Consider the following 15,436-nt stretch of genomic DNA (forward strand, 5'->3'; position numbering starts at 1 on the left):
TCTGGTAAGTAAGTTTCCCAGAAATCAAATGCTAGAATGAAACAGATGACCATTTTTCCATGGAGAAAAAGTTGTATTGAAACAATGCATTTGAACATTATTGTACAAATCAAAGAAAGAATTATTTAATCAGTTGGCAATATAGACATGAAAAGAGAAGAGGAACCCCTTGACTGTTACCAAGTTCTCCATTTGATTTTCTCGCTCCCTCTTCAACCACCGGTGCAAATGAGATGGGAGCAACTTGGTCACCGGCAAACAGAGAGTTTGTTCCTGAAACAGGACGAATCGGTGAGAAATCGTTGGGTCCATACATGGTAGGGTTCTGAATCCTGTGATTTCTTGTAGCTATCCTCTCTGCAGCAAGCGAGTGCTCAAGTGAAGGAGAGCTCCTCAAACTCACAGCATCAGGGCGGAGCTTAATGCACAAAGATAAAGAAAACAGCCATGGCTTGGACTTGTCCTTCTTCTTGTCTTCAAGTGTTTCCACCTTGTTTCCTTTTGTTGATCTTCGTGATAGCTCCAGAATGCTGGACACACCAATTAGACTCCCAAGCGTGATGCTCTTGTCATGGTAGAACGACCCAGTTGACTGAAAACCAATTACCTGATAGAATTTAGCCAAAAACATAGCCGGAAAAGGCAATACCAAAGCTTTTTGGGGAAAATTCTGCAAGTTGTTTTTTTTTAAATGGGGGAGTTGGAGCTCCAAGGCTTGGACCCAGAAGACCTCCTGTTAAAGTTCGAATTGGAAATTTCTAAGCTAGATGACTAAGAGATCCTAAGTCCTTGTCAACCAAGCTGTCTCTTGGGAGTAATTCTACTAGTGGTTATTATATAGCCTAATTTAACCGTAAAGAAAATCAACACACATTTTGAAAAAGGATACCTGTAATCCCATCAGAAAGTGCAGAACATAACAATAGTACAAAGAAATTCCGCGTTAACTCTAAAGATGACTCGATGCAATGCGTTTAATATTTGAATTGAATGAGAGCAAAGAAAGAAAAGGAACTCTGCTATAATTTAGCATTGGAGCATAATGTGCTTTTAGAACGCAGTTGAGCAGACAAAAATCAGAAAGAAGAAATGTAGTAACGGACCTCGGTATCAAGATCGGAGGAAGAGTCGGTGAATGAGCTGGGAGAATGTGTGCGCAGAGTATTGAAGGAAACCGACGCAGAGAGATCGCGATTTCCCGCCAATCCAACTCTGGCGTTCATAAGCCGCAACCCTAATGGCCAGCCATCTTCCTACATTCGGAAAGCAGACGCACAATTAGGGCCAAATCAAGCACTCGAAATCGCCATTACCAGAGACAGAGAGAGAAGTACCTGTTGCGCCATGCTCGATTCTGAAATCAGCGAGTGAAATAATGCAAGAGCAAAGAGAGGGGGGGTCACTTCAGAGTTCAGAAGAGATACGACGAAGAGTCATATCCACCGATTCTACAATCGACGAACCGAAGAAATCGACGAGCCAGAATGGACAAGAAAGAAAACTGCAAAAACCGCAAATTATAGAGAGCAAAGCGAAGAATGTACGATTCCTTCTTGGAATTTGCATCACATGGCTGTCGAGCGACGGCATTGGCCCTGCAAGTTCATGCTAAGAATGCAGTTTCTGTGGAGCAGACATGGGAGGGGGAGCTGGTGGAAGGAAAGGACGTGAGAGCGAGAGAATATTTTCGTACTGCCATCAGATTAGAGTGTGGACTAACGACCAGTAGAGGGCCAGGGCAAATTCTCTTTTCCTTCAATGACCGTTATACCCTCTCTCCTTCTCTTCTTCAACTACCGCCAAAATGTTTATTATGGTAATTTTGGTTCATCGACAGCCATTCTTCCACCAGAAAATTCTATTACTAAAAAAGCTGTCTTAGCTACCAGTTTTCGATTATGATGTATGTCCAATGGACCCAAAATTACTATTGATGTTATTTTTCAATTTCACATCATGATTCCATTTCCATGTTAAGTAACACAACTGTGAAATAGGGTAAATATCTAATTTAAGCCATCTTGGATTGAATAAGTTAGGTAAAAAAATATATGTTTGGTTCTTCGTACTTTCATTATTTAATCCATGAACTTTAATTTGTGATAATTTAGTCTGTATATTTTCAAATAGGTAGCAATTTAAGCTCTCTAAACTCTTGTATAACAGTTTAATCTCTATAGTATAAAATTTATAACAACTTAATCATTGTGGGTGACTCATTAATCTAAAGGGACTAAAAGGGATCGAGATTAATTTAGAGGGAATGAGTTCAAATCTCATGATGACCTGTATCCCAACACCTTATACCCAACTAAACATATATATTTAGCATATTTTTTCTTTTGAAAAAAAGTACTTTAGAGAATTTCCAGTTCATTAATCTCACAACTACAAGTGAAGAGAAAGAAAACAATATCTGGATCCTTTTTCTCTAGTTTCTACCTTTTCAGGATCAAAAAGGAAGGAAGCAGTTCAACTTTATTGTACGTTAATTTGTTTATCGACAGCACAATTTTCCATTTTCGTCCAATGGCCTGGAATCCAACTCAAGCTCTTACAGAATAAAAAGAAAAACTCAAGCTTATGTGTATGCATCACCTCGCCAATGGCCAGCCTCACCGACTGGGAAATAATGATAAAGTGCTCCACAGCAGACATCCAAGAAAGGTACTGTCACTGTCACTTCCAGTTCCCACCAACCAAAAGAATCTTTACTCTTACACTACTATTTCACACACACATTGCAATGCCACAACATTAGAAATGGTGCGACCAACTAAATCACTTTCTATAAAAAGATATGAAAGTTTTACCAAATATACGAACATGCCAACAACATTATAACAAGGGGATGAACTTCCCTGGTAGTGTGTTTCTCCATTACTGTTCTTCCTTGAGATCTCAGCTTGGTTACAGCTTACATTCAATGAACTTTTGTGGTTATGTTTGTTGTTAAAGATTGTCTGCATCTAACTCCTTTTCCATTACAGGTTAGACCAGTTATTTGGCTGGATGAATCTGGCAACGGTTTACTTTTGCCCCTGGCATGCACCAGGTCGATACTCTCCAATGCCAAGCAGATCCTGAAAATGTTTAAATGTGTAGTTTTTTACAGCAGAAACAGAACTATTAAGGTGATCTAGCCGGGGGCATGCAACATATAGCATTTTTATCCGAGTATCGATTTAATATAATATCATAAACTGTGAAGGATGAATAAACCACCACTCAACCCAAAAGCTTAAGTTGATGTGTTAGGTAAATTTAATTGGATATCTAATATAAACAAGATATCTTGCCTTCAAAGTCTTCTTCCTAACTGATATTAATGGTTGTTGGACTTTGTGAATCGAATTAATATTCGAGACCACGTATTAGAAGAGTGTCAATAAACTTTTGGCCTTTTAGGAATTTAACAGAAGTCTTATACACGTAAAGTATATGTGTATAAGAGACTAGATATATATACTCTAATCTATAAACTTTTGGCCTTTTAGGAATTTAACAGAAGTTTACAACCTCAAGCAAGCCTTTCTAACATTGATCTATTTCCAATACAAGATGACGTACAAAATCTGTTGTGAAAATTAATGACTTACTTGGCATGCCTTATTCTTGGCCCTGGTTTCTGCTGTGCTAGGAATATCATGATTTGGTTTGGAAAATCTCTTCTCACGCCGTTCACACGAGCCCCATCCATCACAAAATCTACCACCTCTAATAGTGAGAAAATGGATTCAAGACTAAGTTTCAGAACAAGACTATACATTATCGTAAAATAATGGATAAGTTATCAAGTTCCATTCGTAAACATACTGCATATATGCTCGAACAACAAACTCAGCACGCTGGACGTTGCGGTTTTCGTCAAATTCAATTGTCTTGTCCTTAATTTCAAAAGAGAGGTTGAAATAAAATGATATCTTCCTCCACCCTGTACAAAAGTAAACTGCCCGTTACATCTATTCCTCCATGTTGTAACGAAAGGGCATAGAATAACATTACTCGACCTGATTTTTTTATGAATGGGTTCCCAGCAATCGTGGTATAGTCTGATTTCTCTAAAATCTGTACATTGAAATTATCAAATAATATAGAATTTAGATAATATTAGAGATCTTGTAAATAATAAATTAACGAGAATTCAGAAAGGCAAGTGCCAACCAAAATTTTGATACCTATAGAAAGCATAGGACAAGGACTTTCAGCATAGGCTAGTGCGAGCAGAATAATTATGCTAAATTACTTCTCTACAAGATACATTATGGCTTGAAAAAAGCACAAAAAATTAGGGGGCAAAGGTACTAACATGTACAGAATAAACTTTAATGCAACTCCCAAGACAAACGAAGAAGTGAGATTATTCGGATTTCAGAAGCAAATAAATATATTCATGAACAACAGTATATGGCATGAAAAGAAAGAGACTAATTGGAGATCAAAAGATTAACATCATCTTTAAGATAAATGAGAGAGCAAACGTTTTGTATTGTCTTTTTACTAAAACTTGAAAAAAACTACAGCAATAGAACTATTGCTCAACCTTAGACATTAATCGAGAATGTGGGCTAAATTCTTGGATTCCCACAATGTATTTTCTAACATAAATACAGATTCCTGAATTCATAATGATGAATTCAGTTAGTTACTAACTTTTAGTGCTCGGGATATCCCATATTTGCCTGTTCAATTGAAATTTGCTCAAACAGAAGCTTATTTTGCGCAGGGAAAATTCCTATAAGCTAATGGTGGTGGGGCGATTGCTAAATATAAGAAAATGGAAACACAACGCAAAAGCAATAACGGTACAAGAAAATACCGCCATCGCCGCATTCTGATACTCCTTAAAGAGAGAGACTGAAGGGAAACGCCCAGAGAGGCTATGCCTTGTAATTTCCTTCTCCTCGTTCAGTCCACTTCCACTAACAGCCGGTGAGCCCTCAGAACCAGAAGCAATCTGCGGCGACAAGTACGCTTCAGGAGACAAATATACCGGCGCTGGCGGTGTCCGTAGCGTGTTGTTACCGACGAGTGCAAGAGGACTGCTCTCACTCACTTCCGATACACACGTCCTTGCAATCTTCCGAGGAGGTTGAAACACCCAAGGCTCGTGCACCACCTCACCCTCTGGAAAAGCCCTAGAATTCCTCTGCGCCTGGTACGGAGTTCTAGGGCTTTTCGGAAACCTAGGCGGCGGGGAAGGATTTGATTTACTGGGGTAATTAACTGCTAGAGATTTCCGAGATTTGGAGGAAGAGGAGGAAGAAGCCGCAGCCGCAGCCGCAGCCACAGCAGAGTCTATTACCGCCCATAAAGCAGCGTCGTCGAAATCTTTGTCGTCGATGGCGGAATACGTAATTGGGGATGCCATTGAACTGTAATTTTAAACTTCAGAACTGCGATTTCTTATTTGGCCAAAACAATTACTGAAACCAAAACGCTGAAGCCAACGGAGAAGGCTCACTCGCCATCCTCCGGCTCCATCTGAGCGATCTGAAGCGACCACTGGCCGGAGAGAAACGAGCGGGAAGCCGGGAATTGACAATTTGAATTCTGCAGACGCGTGTAAAACGGCGCCGTCAGACAGAAAAGGCGAGACAGAAGCCACCGTCCACGGTGGTGTGTCGCAACATTATTGGGCCGACCGCTAGGTAAGCCCAGTGATATGGGCCGTCACAATCAAAAACTCTGGCCCACCAAAACACAGAGTAAAATAGGGAAGTGACTTTTTTTCCTTTATCGAATGATTTGTTTTTTTTTTTATATGAACTCACAAGTTTTTAATTTTAATTTAAGATGTATGTTAGAAAAAATAAAATTTATAATTTATAGGACATAGTATAATAAATCTACGTTTCAAATATGTAGTTATTTTGATGTTTTTGGAAAATGGCATATTTATGTATATTTTCAAAAGAGTAGGTAGATGTTGGTTTAGTTTCTAGTTTTATAATTAGTTATCTTGAAAAAAAACTGTACTGCACCTATTTCATGTGATATATTTTAGGAGGTTTTAATTAGGATTGTGAAGTTTTGATTTTGATTATAACAAGTCTTAATGTTGATATCAAAAGAATATGCAAAATAAAAGTGGATATTCTATAAATTTTTATTTAAAGTATATTCAAACTGCCTACACAACGTTTTTGCTCATCCGTTACAATTTTATCAAATTAGTTTTTTTTTTTTCGGCATCACTTCCCTATCAACATTTATAAGATATTATTCGTGACATTGATTGGTCAAAATCAAAACTAACAGTTTAGCAACATAATTTAAACTTTTTAAATTGATAGACATAAGGAAGATTCCTAAACTAAAACTTCAAATTTATCACATTTTACCGTGCATCAATTTTCTCCAAAATACTTTATCTTTACGAATTTTACCAAACACTGATTAAAAACAAAATAAAAATATTTTTATGGTTATCCATAAAAGCCATGGAAAGTATTATTCAAGGAAGGAAGGAACTCCAGATCCCACAATATGGATATGGAACTTTTTGGCTTTTGGTTCTCAATTCCCATACCAGATAAGAGTTGAATATTGTAATTTTAAGTAAATCGAGGCCAACTTTTAAAGTAAAAATAATGGAGGGGCGGAAAAGAGTAGATTCCTGAATAGAAAAAGTGTCTGGGAACGAGCAATTTTGGGCCGGTCCACCGCAAATGGACAGGATTCACTCTGGGCCCACTAAATTATTGACGATGTGGGCCCATTTCTATGTTCAGTATTCTCTTCGGTTGATCAATAAATGTCCTCCACCCTCACTTGAAGGGAAAAAAGGAAAAGAAAATAGTGAATTTGAATGATCCATGTGCCATCCATTCGCCAATTCGATTACTATGAAATAACATTTTTCATTTGCTCGCACCGTCCTTTTACTTTCATAAATAATTTTTCAATATTTATACACTTCATTTTCATTTTTAATACGGTGCTAATGAATGGAATGAATATCCAAAACTCAATAACTTTATCTTCTTTCAAATATTTTTCTCTGAGTGGAAGTAATTTTAATAAAACAATATTTGGGTGTCTACCTTTGTGTTTTGACTACCACTACGAATTTCATAGCTATTTATTTTTTAAAATAGAAAATACTATATATTTTTATGCACTCTTATCCCATTTTGTCAAAATTTTATTGGTAAATACTTAAATATTATTTATTTGAATGTTGTTGTGGACTGTTTTCACATTAAAAATAAAATTATAAAATATTCTTATCTAATTTTAGAAGATAACATTACAAATTATAAACATCTCCTGAAAGTCGGAAGCTAACACATAGGCATCCTGGATAATGAAGAGGAGGATTGGAGTGAGTGATAGGAGATGACAAGGGAAATTTCATCCATCAGGCAAAAAATGTATCAACGGGAAGCACCTTATTACAATTTTGGTGATAATTGAAGGGTTAAAAAGATATACAAGATGACTTGCATGTTGCAACAAGTACAATGATCAAACTCCTTATCTGTAATCAAGTTTATCAAGTGAATGAAGACCGACGGAGACACATCATCTTATTCGAGAAGTACATGCATTTGTTGTATCATGAAAATAAAACGCTTTCATTTATACAGAACGACGATCCAACTCAGTGGCTAATAGTCTAGGGAAGTTAGTGACCACAATGGAAGATCATGAAAGACGGCTCTTCCATCCCATAAGTGGCCATCATTTCTTTCGATATCTTTGGAATTTAACGGAAGACGAATTGTCTCTTTAAATTTCACTTCGTATGTTTTTTATTTATTTGTTTACTAAAAAAAAGAAAAAGAAAAAGAAAATACAACATCGCAAATGTGTAGAACTGACCATTTATAATATTTGACAGGAAAGAAAGTTACCAATAAGATAACTAATTGTATCATATTCAAATTGGTTATCGCAACTTGATTCGACGTATAAGTTATCTATTATCTAGCCTGTAAATTTGTTTGTTAGTATTATACTGACATTCAAATAATAGTTAGATAATGCACTTTTATATCATGGATATATAAAATAAATCATTGAAAACAACTTTTGAGGAGTGGTAGTACATCTATTACACCCATTATTGTACTGCATTTACTATGATGCTTGAATCGATGTATTGCAGTACATGTTCGATTGTTAGATTTGTTTTGGAATAAAAATTGCATCTTCGGCATTTTTATTTTTTAAGAAAGAACAGACATATTTAATAGAATTTGTTTGGTTAAATGTTACTGAAGTTGGAAGATATTACATTTAAAAGTGAGAAAAAACAATGGTTCTGTTGGAGTATTTGATTGTGTGAGCTATTTTATTTATTTTTTAGAATAATTGTGTGAGCCATAGCAATTAGAAAGACGTTACATTTTTGTAAAAATAATATTTAATCTCGACCTTCTAATTCGAAGTATTAAAAATATTCTAATTAATCTAAATATAGTTCAATTAATTTAGTATATATCTTTGATTAAAATTTCCACTTGTTTAATTAAAATAAAATTACTTTACTTCAAGTGTGATATTTTTCACTCCATTTTGTTAGGAGGTCGGACTACGTTCTAATTAGTTTTGTTGGTTTCGAATGCTATTTTATTCTCCCTTTTTCCAGGAAAAAAACATAATGAGGTTTCTTTTTCTTTTTGATAAAAGAAAAAAAGAAGGTTAAAATCTTATAGCATATAATTTTAGATATACCTTTTTTTTATTGATACTATATTTTGCAAATAATTTCTCTGACATTATTTATTTGTTTTTGTAAGGAAGACCCGGTAGCCTACTGCCGGTAACACAGTAACACTTGAGAAATGGTAGATGGGCCAATGAATGCCCGTTTCGGGACAATCCATCAGTTGAATATCAACCGTTGGTTTACCTTTAGTTTGATCAAATGTAGACCGTTGATCAACTTTCTCATCGTTTTTTGATCCATTTTTTGCGACCCCACAAATACCAGCACAACTGAAAACCATACGAGTGATTGACACGCGGGATACGTGGAAGCGAAAAGAGGCTGCTTCGTGACTATGCGCGAGAATTCCGTCCGCTAGGATCGTGACACGTGTACGGTAGACGTATTCTCTCAGTCCTCCCCCGCCTCTATATATGGAAGCCATCGCTCTGCCCATCACACTCGTTCAATCGTGAGAAGTTCTGGTTTGATTTCAACAGCAAGCTTCAAATCTCTTCGTTCGTCGTTGTTCATCGTTGAAAATGTCGTGCTGTGGTGGAAACTGTGGATGCGGTTCTGGCTGCAAGTGCGGAAATGGCTGTGGAGGGTGAGTAATCGCTAATTTTCTCCGTGGTGAATTGTTTTTTTTTCCCTTCTTTCTGAGAGAAATTGATTTCTCGAGGATCTGATCTTCCGTTTGCTTGCATGTTGCTTTCGCATTTTTTTCTTCTCTGTACCTTTATTTCTCTCTCGATCACGATATGAATCATCTGATCATGCGCTGATTCTCTTTATTGATTCCGGATATCTTTTTATCGATCGAGCGATTGCGGCAGATATTCGTCTGGAATCACTGAAAGGACTTCTAATTTCACTTTCAGAGGATAATCGCGATGATTTTCTCATGACGATTTGATCTTTCGTTTTTGTAGGTGCAAGATGTTCCCTGACATGAACTTCTCTGAGACCACAGCCACCATCGAGACCTTCGTTGTCGGTCTTGCTCCTCAGAAGATGTAAGTTCTTGAAATAAGCTCATCTGTCATGAGAAATTTAGTCACGATTCTAATTAAACGTACCGGCTTCCCATGCCAGGTCCTTCGAGGCGATGGAGATGGTTGCCGGAGCCGAGAACGGCTGCAAGTGCGGGGACAACTGTACCTGCGACCCGTGCAATTGTAAATGAGCAGCAAGCGGAGATCGATCGGTCTTCGAGTACTAATAGCAATATGAATCATAATAACAATTATCAAATTTCCTAGTATTTTCTTTCTGTGGTTGCGTATTAAGAGTCGATTGTGGCGCTGCTTCCGAATAATAGCAGTCGTGAAGTTTGTGGAAAACTTGTATGCTGTTATGGCGCATAGATCATGTTAGCTTAATATTACTGTGTTTATCCTTTGCTTTAATTTCTCTGTATAAATAATTTTTCTGTGTTGATTTATGAGGTAACAGAGTTTCTTCTGTTATCCATATCTATGGTTGAAGATGAAGATAGGAGTTTGAATCTCCTCTAAGATCTTGAAGTGGTATCTATAGTTCTTATTTAAACAATATCCACGATTTTTTTTTTTTTTTTTTGGGAGAAGTTCTAATAAAATGAAATCATAATCAACCGTAGGGCCGGTGGAATAGTAACATCATTAATTCTCCCCAATCAACATCCCAAAATTAAATGCTTTCATTTTTTGTGATTGCTATACTTCCTAAGTTTACACGGAAAATAGTTACGAGAATTAATTATTTTTCATTTTTTGTTGGACTTATCGTTTCAACACAACTCGGCAGCGTGATTGCATTACAACTAAAGAACCCTTTTTTATTTTCAAAAGTAGCAATAAAGAGATCTCTTTTGTTTTGGAAAAAACAATCATATGTTAAATATTAAATTAAATGAACTTTTTTTAACATAAATTGCTGTGGTCATATCTTTTTCTTTTTTTTTTAACCATGGGGTCATAAACATACTCCTCCCTCTGGAGATTAAAATTTACTACAATAATATATATATATATAGATTTGTCAAAGTGAGCATTTTACTACAATAATACAATAATATATATAGATTTGTCAATGAACATAACTTAATAATAATTTAATTGACACGAATGAGCGATGACTACGATACCTATACAGAAAAACAAAGCTATAAATCGATGACTTCGACACCTATACAGAGTCAATATATATTTAGTGCAAGTATTAAATTTATCTAGAAATTTCCAGTGAACCATGAGGATTTAGCTCGGCTCCTCAACTAGGTCAATTGGCCTGATTCATCATTTATATTACATTACATCAGCCACAAGTTCCTCCTATAAATACAAAGATATTTTTTTGTAAGAAAACATATAGATGGGCTATAAAACATCAAGGAGCCCATCACGCCGAGCCGGCAAAGCCCTAAATCAGAAGTTTTCCACTTGTTACATTACAATATTTTAGCAGATAGCAACTTGGAGGATGTTGCTACGGCACTCTTCCCAATACATCATTGCACCATATTCCTTCATTATTGGTTGGATAATGAAGTTTCTGGACAAGGGACATCGGCCAAATCTTCTGTTCTACCAAATATCCCTATAGCAGCTTTGCTGAACAAGTTATGAATCTGCATAGCAAAACCCAAAATTTCAAGACCTAATTCTCTTGAAGTTAAGTAGTTCTGTTTGCTGAAACGTTACCTGCTTCGATGAGAGTCCTAGTTTCTTCAAGTCAGTGAGCTATATATAACACAGCAAGAGGAAGAAAAGTTCAGTATTTACGCACCCAAATAGAAAATATTTAAGGAAAAATGTTTGACAGTCTTGACTTGTATTTCATTTATGTATTTAATTTACATGTGACAACCGGCTATTGAAAATTAAAAAATATTTAGGTGCTTACCGTTAACTATTAAAAAAATGGACAAAAATTTAATTTTTTTGACAAAAGAATCTTGGACGGTGGTAAACAGATTTCTATCTAGTGGTAAGTATCTAAATATTATTGATAACGACATTATTGATAAGGACTAATGAAAGGAGGTGTTATCAAAGATAACGAGATAAGAACTCCTTGCACGTTCTTCGACAGAAAACGAAGACTTTTGAGAACACATATTGGACTAGGAGCGAAAAGGGATAAAAAGTCAGGTCTAATGGCATATATATGATATGAAAAAGGAAAATGCATCCGGGGACCATTTAACACAGTAAGATTCACAAGTGGTGTAGGACAAATTATCTGATATACACAAGAGCAAAAACTGGTATTTCTTACGTTATTTCTTGAGAAATTTCAAGCTTTTGTCTTACCGATTTCAATGGACTAGTTTCTCTGAGATCCAGAATGTACTCGGCCATTTTCACTCCAATTCCCTGGGGATTTTTCGGGGTGAAAAATAATCAGGACATGTAGGAGAAGAGGTAAAATTTTTTAATCGATAGGGGAAAAAAAAGTCAGTCATGGTCTGAAACATTTTGAATTTTACCTTTAATTCTACTAGCTCCTCTCTGCAAAACAAAGAAAGTCCATTGATTATTAAATGAACTTCTCTGGAAACAAAAATGTACAAGGACTTGAGCATGATGCTAAATATTGTGGTGTGTTTATGAACCAACCTGCTAGCCGTATTCAAGAAATCAACGTATTCCTGTGCAAGGCAACTCTGATGGGGAAAGATGACAAGAAAAATCAGAATAATTGGAAACCAAACTGCAAGAGAAGAAAGAGAATTAGATTTAAGATGGGCTTTGTCAATACCTTCAGAGTTGATACTTGAGCACCAAACTTATCTAATGGGGTGCCAAAAGATTTGAACTCATCATTTTCAGGGAATGGTGTTTTTGGAGTCCTTGGTTCTAAGGTGGTTGGTGGAAATAATTGGTCGGTAAGTGAAAGTTCTAGGATAGCCTTTTGGATTCCATTCGTATTGTGGATTGGCGAGAGAGCCTTTCTCGGACTACTGAATTTAACTACTGCATGTAAAGATGGAAGATTCAATCATATCCAAACACAATGTGGCAGCGAACAAGCTTTAGTTGAGCGAAATAGAAAAAGCATTTGCGATAGAACAATACCACGATCTTTGGTTGTGATAGAATTAACTACATCTTCATTGTCAATCAAGTTTCTGAAAGCCACGGCTACCATCCTGCGAATCAGCATTGCAGTTTAGTTAAAATAAATTAGTAGAGGATTTCAAAAGTTGATAAAGTAAGCAAGTGATTGTCGTACCTTTCTTTTTCTTGTCTACAAGCACTCTGGTTGGCAGTTGTTTTAACTTTGGCAGAACTGTGAAAGAGAGGTTTTCTCAATTTTGAAGCAGTAGAACAAGGAGTTTTGCCTGCAAATGGAGAACCAATCCCTCCAATTTTTTGTGCACTCTTGGTCTTCCCTTTTGATTCAAGCCAGGCTCGCAGCTTAGCTTCCATGTCAACTTTAGTCTGTGGAGTCTCCTGTTTATGGACTGGAAACACAAAGTTTGAAATTTGACGCGAGCGAGCCGCTAAACTGACTGTATGGACAGACTCCTGATATGCTCCTGGGTTCTGTAATCAAAGGAGGAAAATTGAGCTAATGTGATCTCAAGATCAAAATATATGATTATCTTGCATCGAATTTACCAAGCAGGCGATCATCAAAGCACGGCTTGTTCCACCAAGGGAATCCTGCAGTATGCGGGTCAATTTGCTCTCTCTGTAAGGCACTCGAGCAAGGTTCTTGTTTAGCGCAAAAATCACATTTGAAAGTGCAAATAAGGACTGGTTGATTTTCGCACTCTCTTGAAGGCGAATCCCTTCATTGCCAGTCCTCCTGTTATCTTCATTACCTGACATGGATGGTTTATTGGAGAAAAACATGAATTCATCATATATTCTTGAGGGGTGAATAAAAATCTTAATTTTGTCAAACAAATTACCAAATTTAATAAATAGTTAAGAACAGGCTACGGTTAAGCTTAATAAATATACCTGCCAAGTCTATGAGGTTGAGCTTCCCTGTAACATTATCCCCAGAATCACCACATCCGGATGATGAAACAGTAATTACAAGAACCCCATGACTTCTACTAGAGACATCATTAAGATCAGTATCAGCGACTTTCCGCCTCTGAATTCCGAGAGCCAATGTCTCCTGGAATTCAGACATGGAGTTCACAGCAACCTTAGACAATCCCCTGAGATGGATCTGCCCTTCTTTATCATCCATAATTGCAATTTCTTTAGCTTTGGGTTCCAGAAGATCGTGACACCTTTCCAAGTAGACTTCATAGTATGACATTTCTGCTCTAAACCCAGTTCCCTTACATAATGATAAAATCTTGGACACGGCTAGTGGCATTAGACCTGGTTCCTCTTCAGTACCCTGCACCGTCAACCAAATTTGACACAATTCAGAGTGATTTTAATTCCTATTCTTTAATTGTTTCATATCAATTTCTGGGAAGTTTATGCTTTCATAAACGAAAAAACAATGATTCTACTGCTTTTTTGTTTTTTTCAAGCTATTAGCAGCTTCACAGAACAAATCCCTAACTAATTAAAGATAACCTGCATGGTGTAGGTCTTCCCACTGCCAGTAGCCCCATAAGCAAACACAGTAGCGTTACATCCATGGAAGAGTCCTGAAATCAACGGATTCACTTCTTTATCGAATATCTGCCTCACCGTATGATCTTCTTGGCCAAAAAACGAGTCCAATTGATAGCACTCGTTCCGGCTACACTCAGAAAATACAACAACCATAAACAATCGAATCAAGATATTCTCCAACAAGAAGTTACAGAGGAAGACAAAAAACAGAAATACCTAGTTTCCGGATCTTTGAGATGAACGGTAACCTCTTCCTGAGAAATACGGCCTTGATCCACGACAGAAATGCATGAAAGTGGAACCCTAGAACTTCTGGCTGAAATTTCTTGGGCAAGAAAGGGGCGAACCCTTGCAACAACTCTGACCTTGGAGATTGTAGCGGGTGCCAGAGGTTCAAAATTTTCAGAAGCCATTGAAATAGAAGAGATCGAGAGTATAAATTAGAGAAGAAGGGAGAAAAAGGAGATGCAGGAAGTGAAAATGACGATGGGGCGGAACTGAGAAGATGGGTTCTCGTAAGCAAAGGACGACGGAGGTCATTTTGAAAATTAAGACCGTTGGTGGCAGAGTTCCACTTTTTTTTTTTTTTTAATATTTGAACTGGATCCAAATTCAGACCGTTGGTGGCTTGGAAGTTGGGCCTGTTGGGCTCAGCGGCGTCAAAATAATTGGAAATTTTTTACTGGCCTTTCTCATTTTCTTTTTTGACGTTTCTTTTTAGAAACATGTATTTTTTTTAATGGTCATAAATGTAGAAATTTATTTCTTTTTTTCTCTTTTCAGAAACGTATAATTTTTAAACTGCTAATATTTATGGTTAGGAATGCTAGGTGAAATTAAAAAATAATTAATGAAATCGGTCAAAATTAAGTTGATTTTGTTAGTTTGAACAATATGTGTTGGTTAGTTTAATTTCATGAGATATATATATATATATTTTGAGTACCATGAGATATAAAATTAAAAATTAGTCTTATTCAAAAAAAAAATAAATAACAGTAATAATAAAGTTGGCCAATTGATTCAATTTTAGATTGCTTCAACTTTTTAAATTTTCAGGTTAATTTTTAGTTTTAAAAAATCAAAATAAAATCCAATAAATTATATATTTATTTATTTTTATGTAAAAAAAATGAGATAGAGATACACAATCTTTTGTATTAACTAAGAGGTCGTGAGTTTTATCCCGCGTAAATTTGAGAAT

At 36.3% G+C, this 15,436-nt stretch overlaps 4 protein-coding genes across 7 annotated transcripts; 1 reads left to right on the top strand and 3 right to left on the bottom strand.

Moving 5' to 3' along the window:
* Nucleotides 1-29: 29 nt before the first annotated feature.
* LOC111014995 (uncharacterized) lies at nt 30-2,325 on the bottom strand. Of its 2 annotated transcripts, none has more exons than XM_022289883.2 (3): nt 1,335-2,325; nt 1,104-1,253; nt 30-592 (listed from the first exon to the last, which is right to left on the bottom strand). In XM_022289883.2, the coding sequence occupies exons 1-3, from the start codon at nt 1,344-1,346 to the stop codon at nt 122-124; spliced, it is 633 nt and encodes a 210-aa protein (XP_022145575.1). In that variant the 5' UTR covers nt 1,347-2,325; the 3' UTR covers nt 30-121. The 2 variants fall into 2 exon arrangements, with proteins under 2 accessions (XP_022145575.1, XP_022145574.1); XM_022289882.2 differs by having other exon boundaries at nt 30-607.
* Nucleotides 2,326-2,764: 439 nt separating this feature from the next.
* Nucleotides 2,765-5,823, bottom strand: LOC111014994 (peptide transporter family protein). Its single transcript, XM_022289881.2, has 5 exons — nt 4,820-5,823; nt 4,011-4,068; nt 3,817-3,934; nt 3,600-3,717; nt 2,765-3,083 (listed from the first exon to the last, which is right to left on the bottom strand). The coding sequence occupies exons 1-5, from the start codon at nt 5,369-5,371 to the stop codon at nt 3,030-3,032; spliced, it is 900 nt and encodes a 299-aa protein (XP_022145573.1). The 5' UTR covers nt 5,372-5,823; the 3' UTR covers nt 2,765-3,029.
* A 3,282-nt stretch (nt 5,824-9,105) lies between these two features.
* Nucleotides 9,106-10,065, top strand: LOC111015129 (metallothionein-like protein type 2). The gene is made up of 3 exons (XM_022290056.2): nt 9,106-9,263; nt 9,589-9,672; nt 9,752-10,065. Exons 1-3 carry the CDS (start codon nt 9,199-9,201, stop codon nt 9,840-9,842), a joined length of 240 nt encoding a protein of 79 aa, XP_022145748.1. The 5' UTR covers nt 9,106-9,198; the 3' UTR covers nt 9,843-10,065.
* Nucleotides 10,066-10,834: 769 nt separating this feature from the next.
* Nucleotides 10,835-14,801, bottom strand: LOC111015154 (ATP binding microtubule motor family protein). 3 transcript variants are annotated; one of them, XM_022290090.2, is made up of 12 exons: nt 14,449-14,800; nt 14,191-14,359; nt 13,612-14,005; nt 13,264-13,469; nt 12,875-13,188; nt 12,718-12,791; nt 12,401-12,612; nt 12,259-12,305; nt 12,129-12,150; nt 11,953-12,015; nt 11,341-11,379; nt 10,835-11,267 (listed from the first exon to the last, which is right to left on the bottom strand). In XM_022290090.2, exons 1-12 carry the CDS (start codon nt 14,643-14,645, stop codon nt 11,169-11,171), a joined length of 1,836 nt encoding a protein of 611 aa, XP_022145782.1. In that variant the 5' UTR covers nt 14,646-14,800; the 3' UTR covers nt 10,835-11,168. The 3 variants fall into 3 exon arrangements, with proteins under 3 accessions (XP_022145782.1, XP_022145781.1, XP_087980171.1); XM_022290089.2 differs by having other exon boundaries at nt 12,401-12,615; XM_088124045.1 differs by lacking the exon at nt 12,401-12,612 and having other exon boundaries at nt 12,259-12,352; nt 14,449-14,801.
* Nucleotides 14,802-15,436: the final 635 nt, after the last annotated feature.

This window comes from Momordica charantia (assembly GCF_013281855.1).
Source record: "Momordica charantia cultivar OHB3-1 chromosome 5 unlocalized genomic scaffold, Mcharantia_2.0 BLBB01000005.1, whole genome shotgun sequence".
Lineage (NCBI taxonomy): Eukaryota > Viridiplantae > Streptophyta > Magnoliopsida > Cucurbitales > Cucurbitaceae > Momordica > Momordica charantia.

What these genes read in the sequence shown, in the direction of transcription:
- LOC111014995 (XM_022289882.2), bottom strand. An exon ending in CCTCCGATCTTGATACCGAG is followed by an intron (nt 608 to 1,103) that starts GTCCGTTACTAC and finishes AAATTCTATCAG; the next exon opens with GTAATTGGTTTTCAGTCAAC.
- LOC111014994 (XM_022289881.2), bottom strand. Translation starts at nt 5,371, where the DNA reads ATGGCATCCCCAATTACGTATTCCGCCATCGACGACAAAGATTTCGAC. An exon ending in ATCAGAATGCGGCGATGGCG is followed by an intron (nt 4,069 to 4,819) that starts GTATTTTCTTGT and finishes TTCAATGTACAG; the next exon opens with ATTTTAGAGAAATCAGACTA. An exon ending in CCCATTCATAAAAAAATCAG is followed by an intron (nt 3,935 to 4,010) that starts GTCGAGTAATGT and finishes ACTTTTGTACAG; the next exon opens with GGTGGAGGAAGATATCATTT.
- LOC111015154 (XM_022290089.2), bottom strand. Translation starts at nt 14,645, where the DNA reads ATGGCTTCTGAAAATTTTGAACCTCTGGCACCCGCTACAATCTCCAAG. An exon ending in CAACCTCATAGACTTGGCAG is followed by an intron (nt 13,470 to 13,611) that starts GTATATTTATTA and finishes CATCCATGTCAG; the next exon opens with GTAATGAAGATAACAGGAGG. An exon ending in TTCTTGAATACGGCTAGCAG is followed by an intron (nt 12,151 to 12,258) that starts GTTGGTTCATAA and finishes TTTGTTTTGCAG; the next exon opens with AGAGGAGCTAGTAGAATTAA.
- LOC111015129 (XM_022290056.2), top strand. Translation starts at nt 9,199, where the DNA reads ATGTCGTGCTGTGGTGGAAACTGTGGATGCGGTTCTGGCTGCAAGTGC. An exon ending in TGCGGAAATGGCTGTGGAGG is followed by an intron (nt 9,264 to 9,588) that starts GTGAGTAATCGC and finishes TCGTTTTTGTAG; the next exon opens with GTGCAAGATGTTCCCTGACA. An exon ending in GGTCTTGCTCCTCAGAAGAT is followed by an intron (nt 9,673 to 9,751) that starts GTAAGTTCTTGA and finishes TTCCCATGCCAG; the next exon opens with GTCCTTCGAGGCGATGGAGA.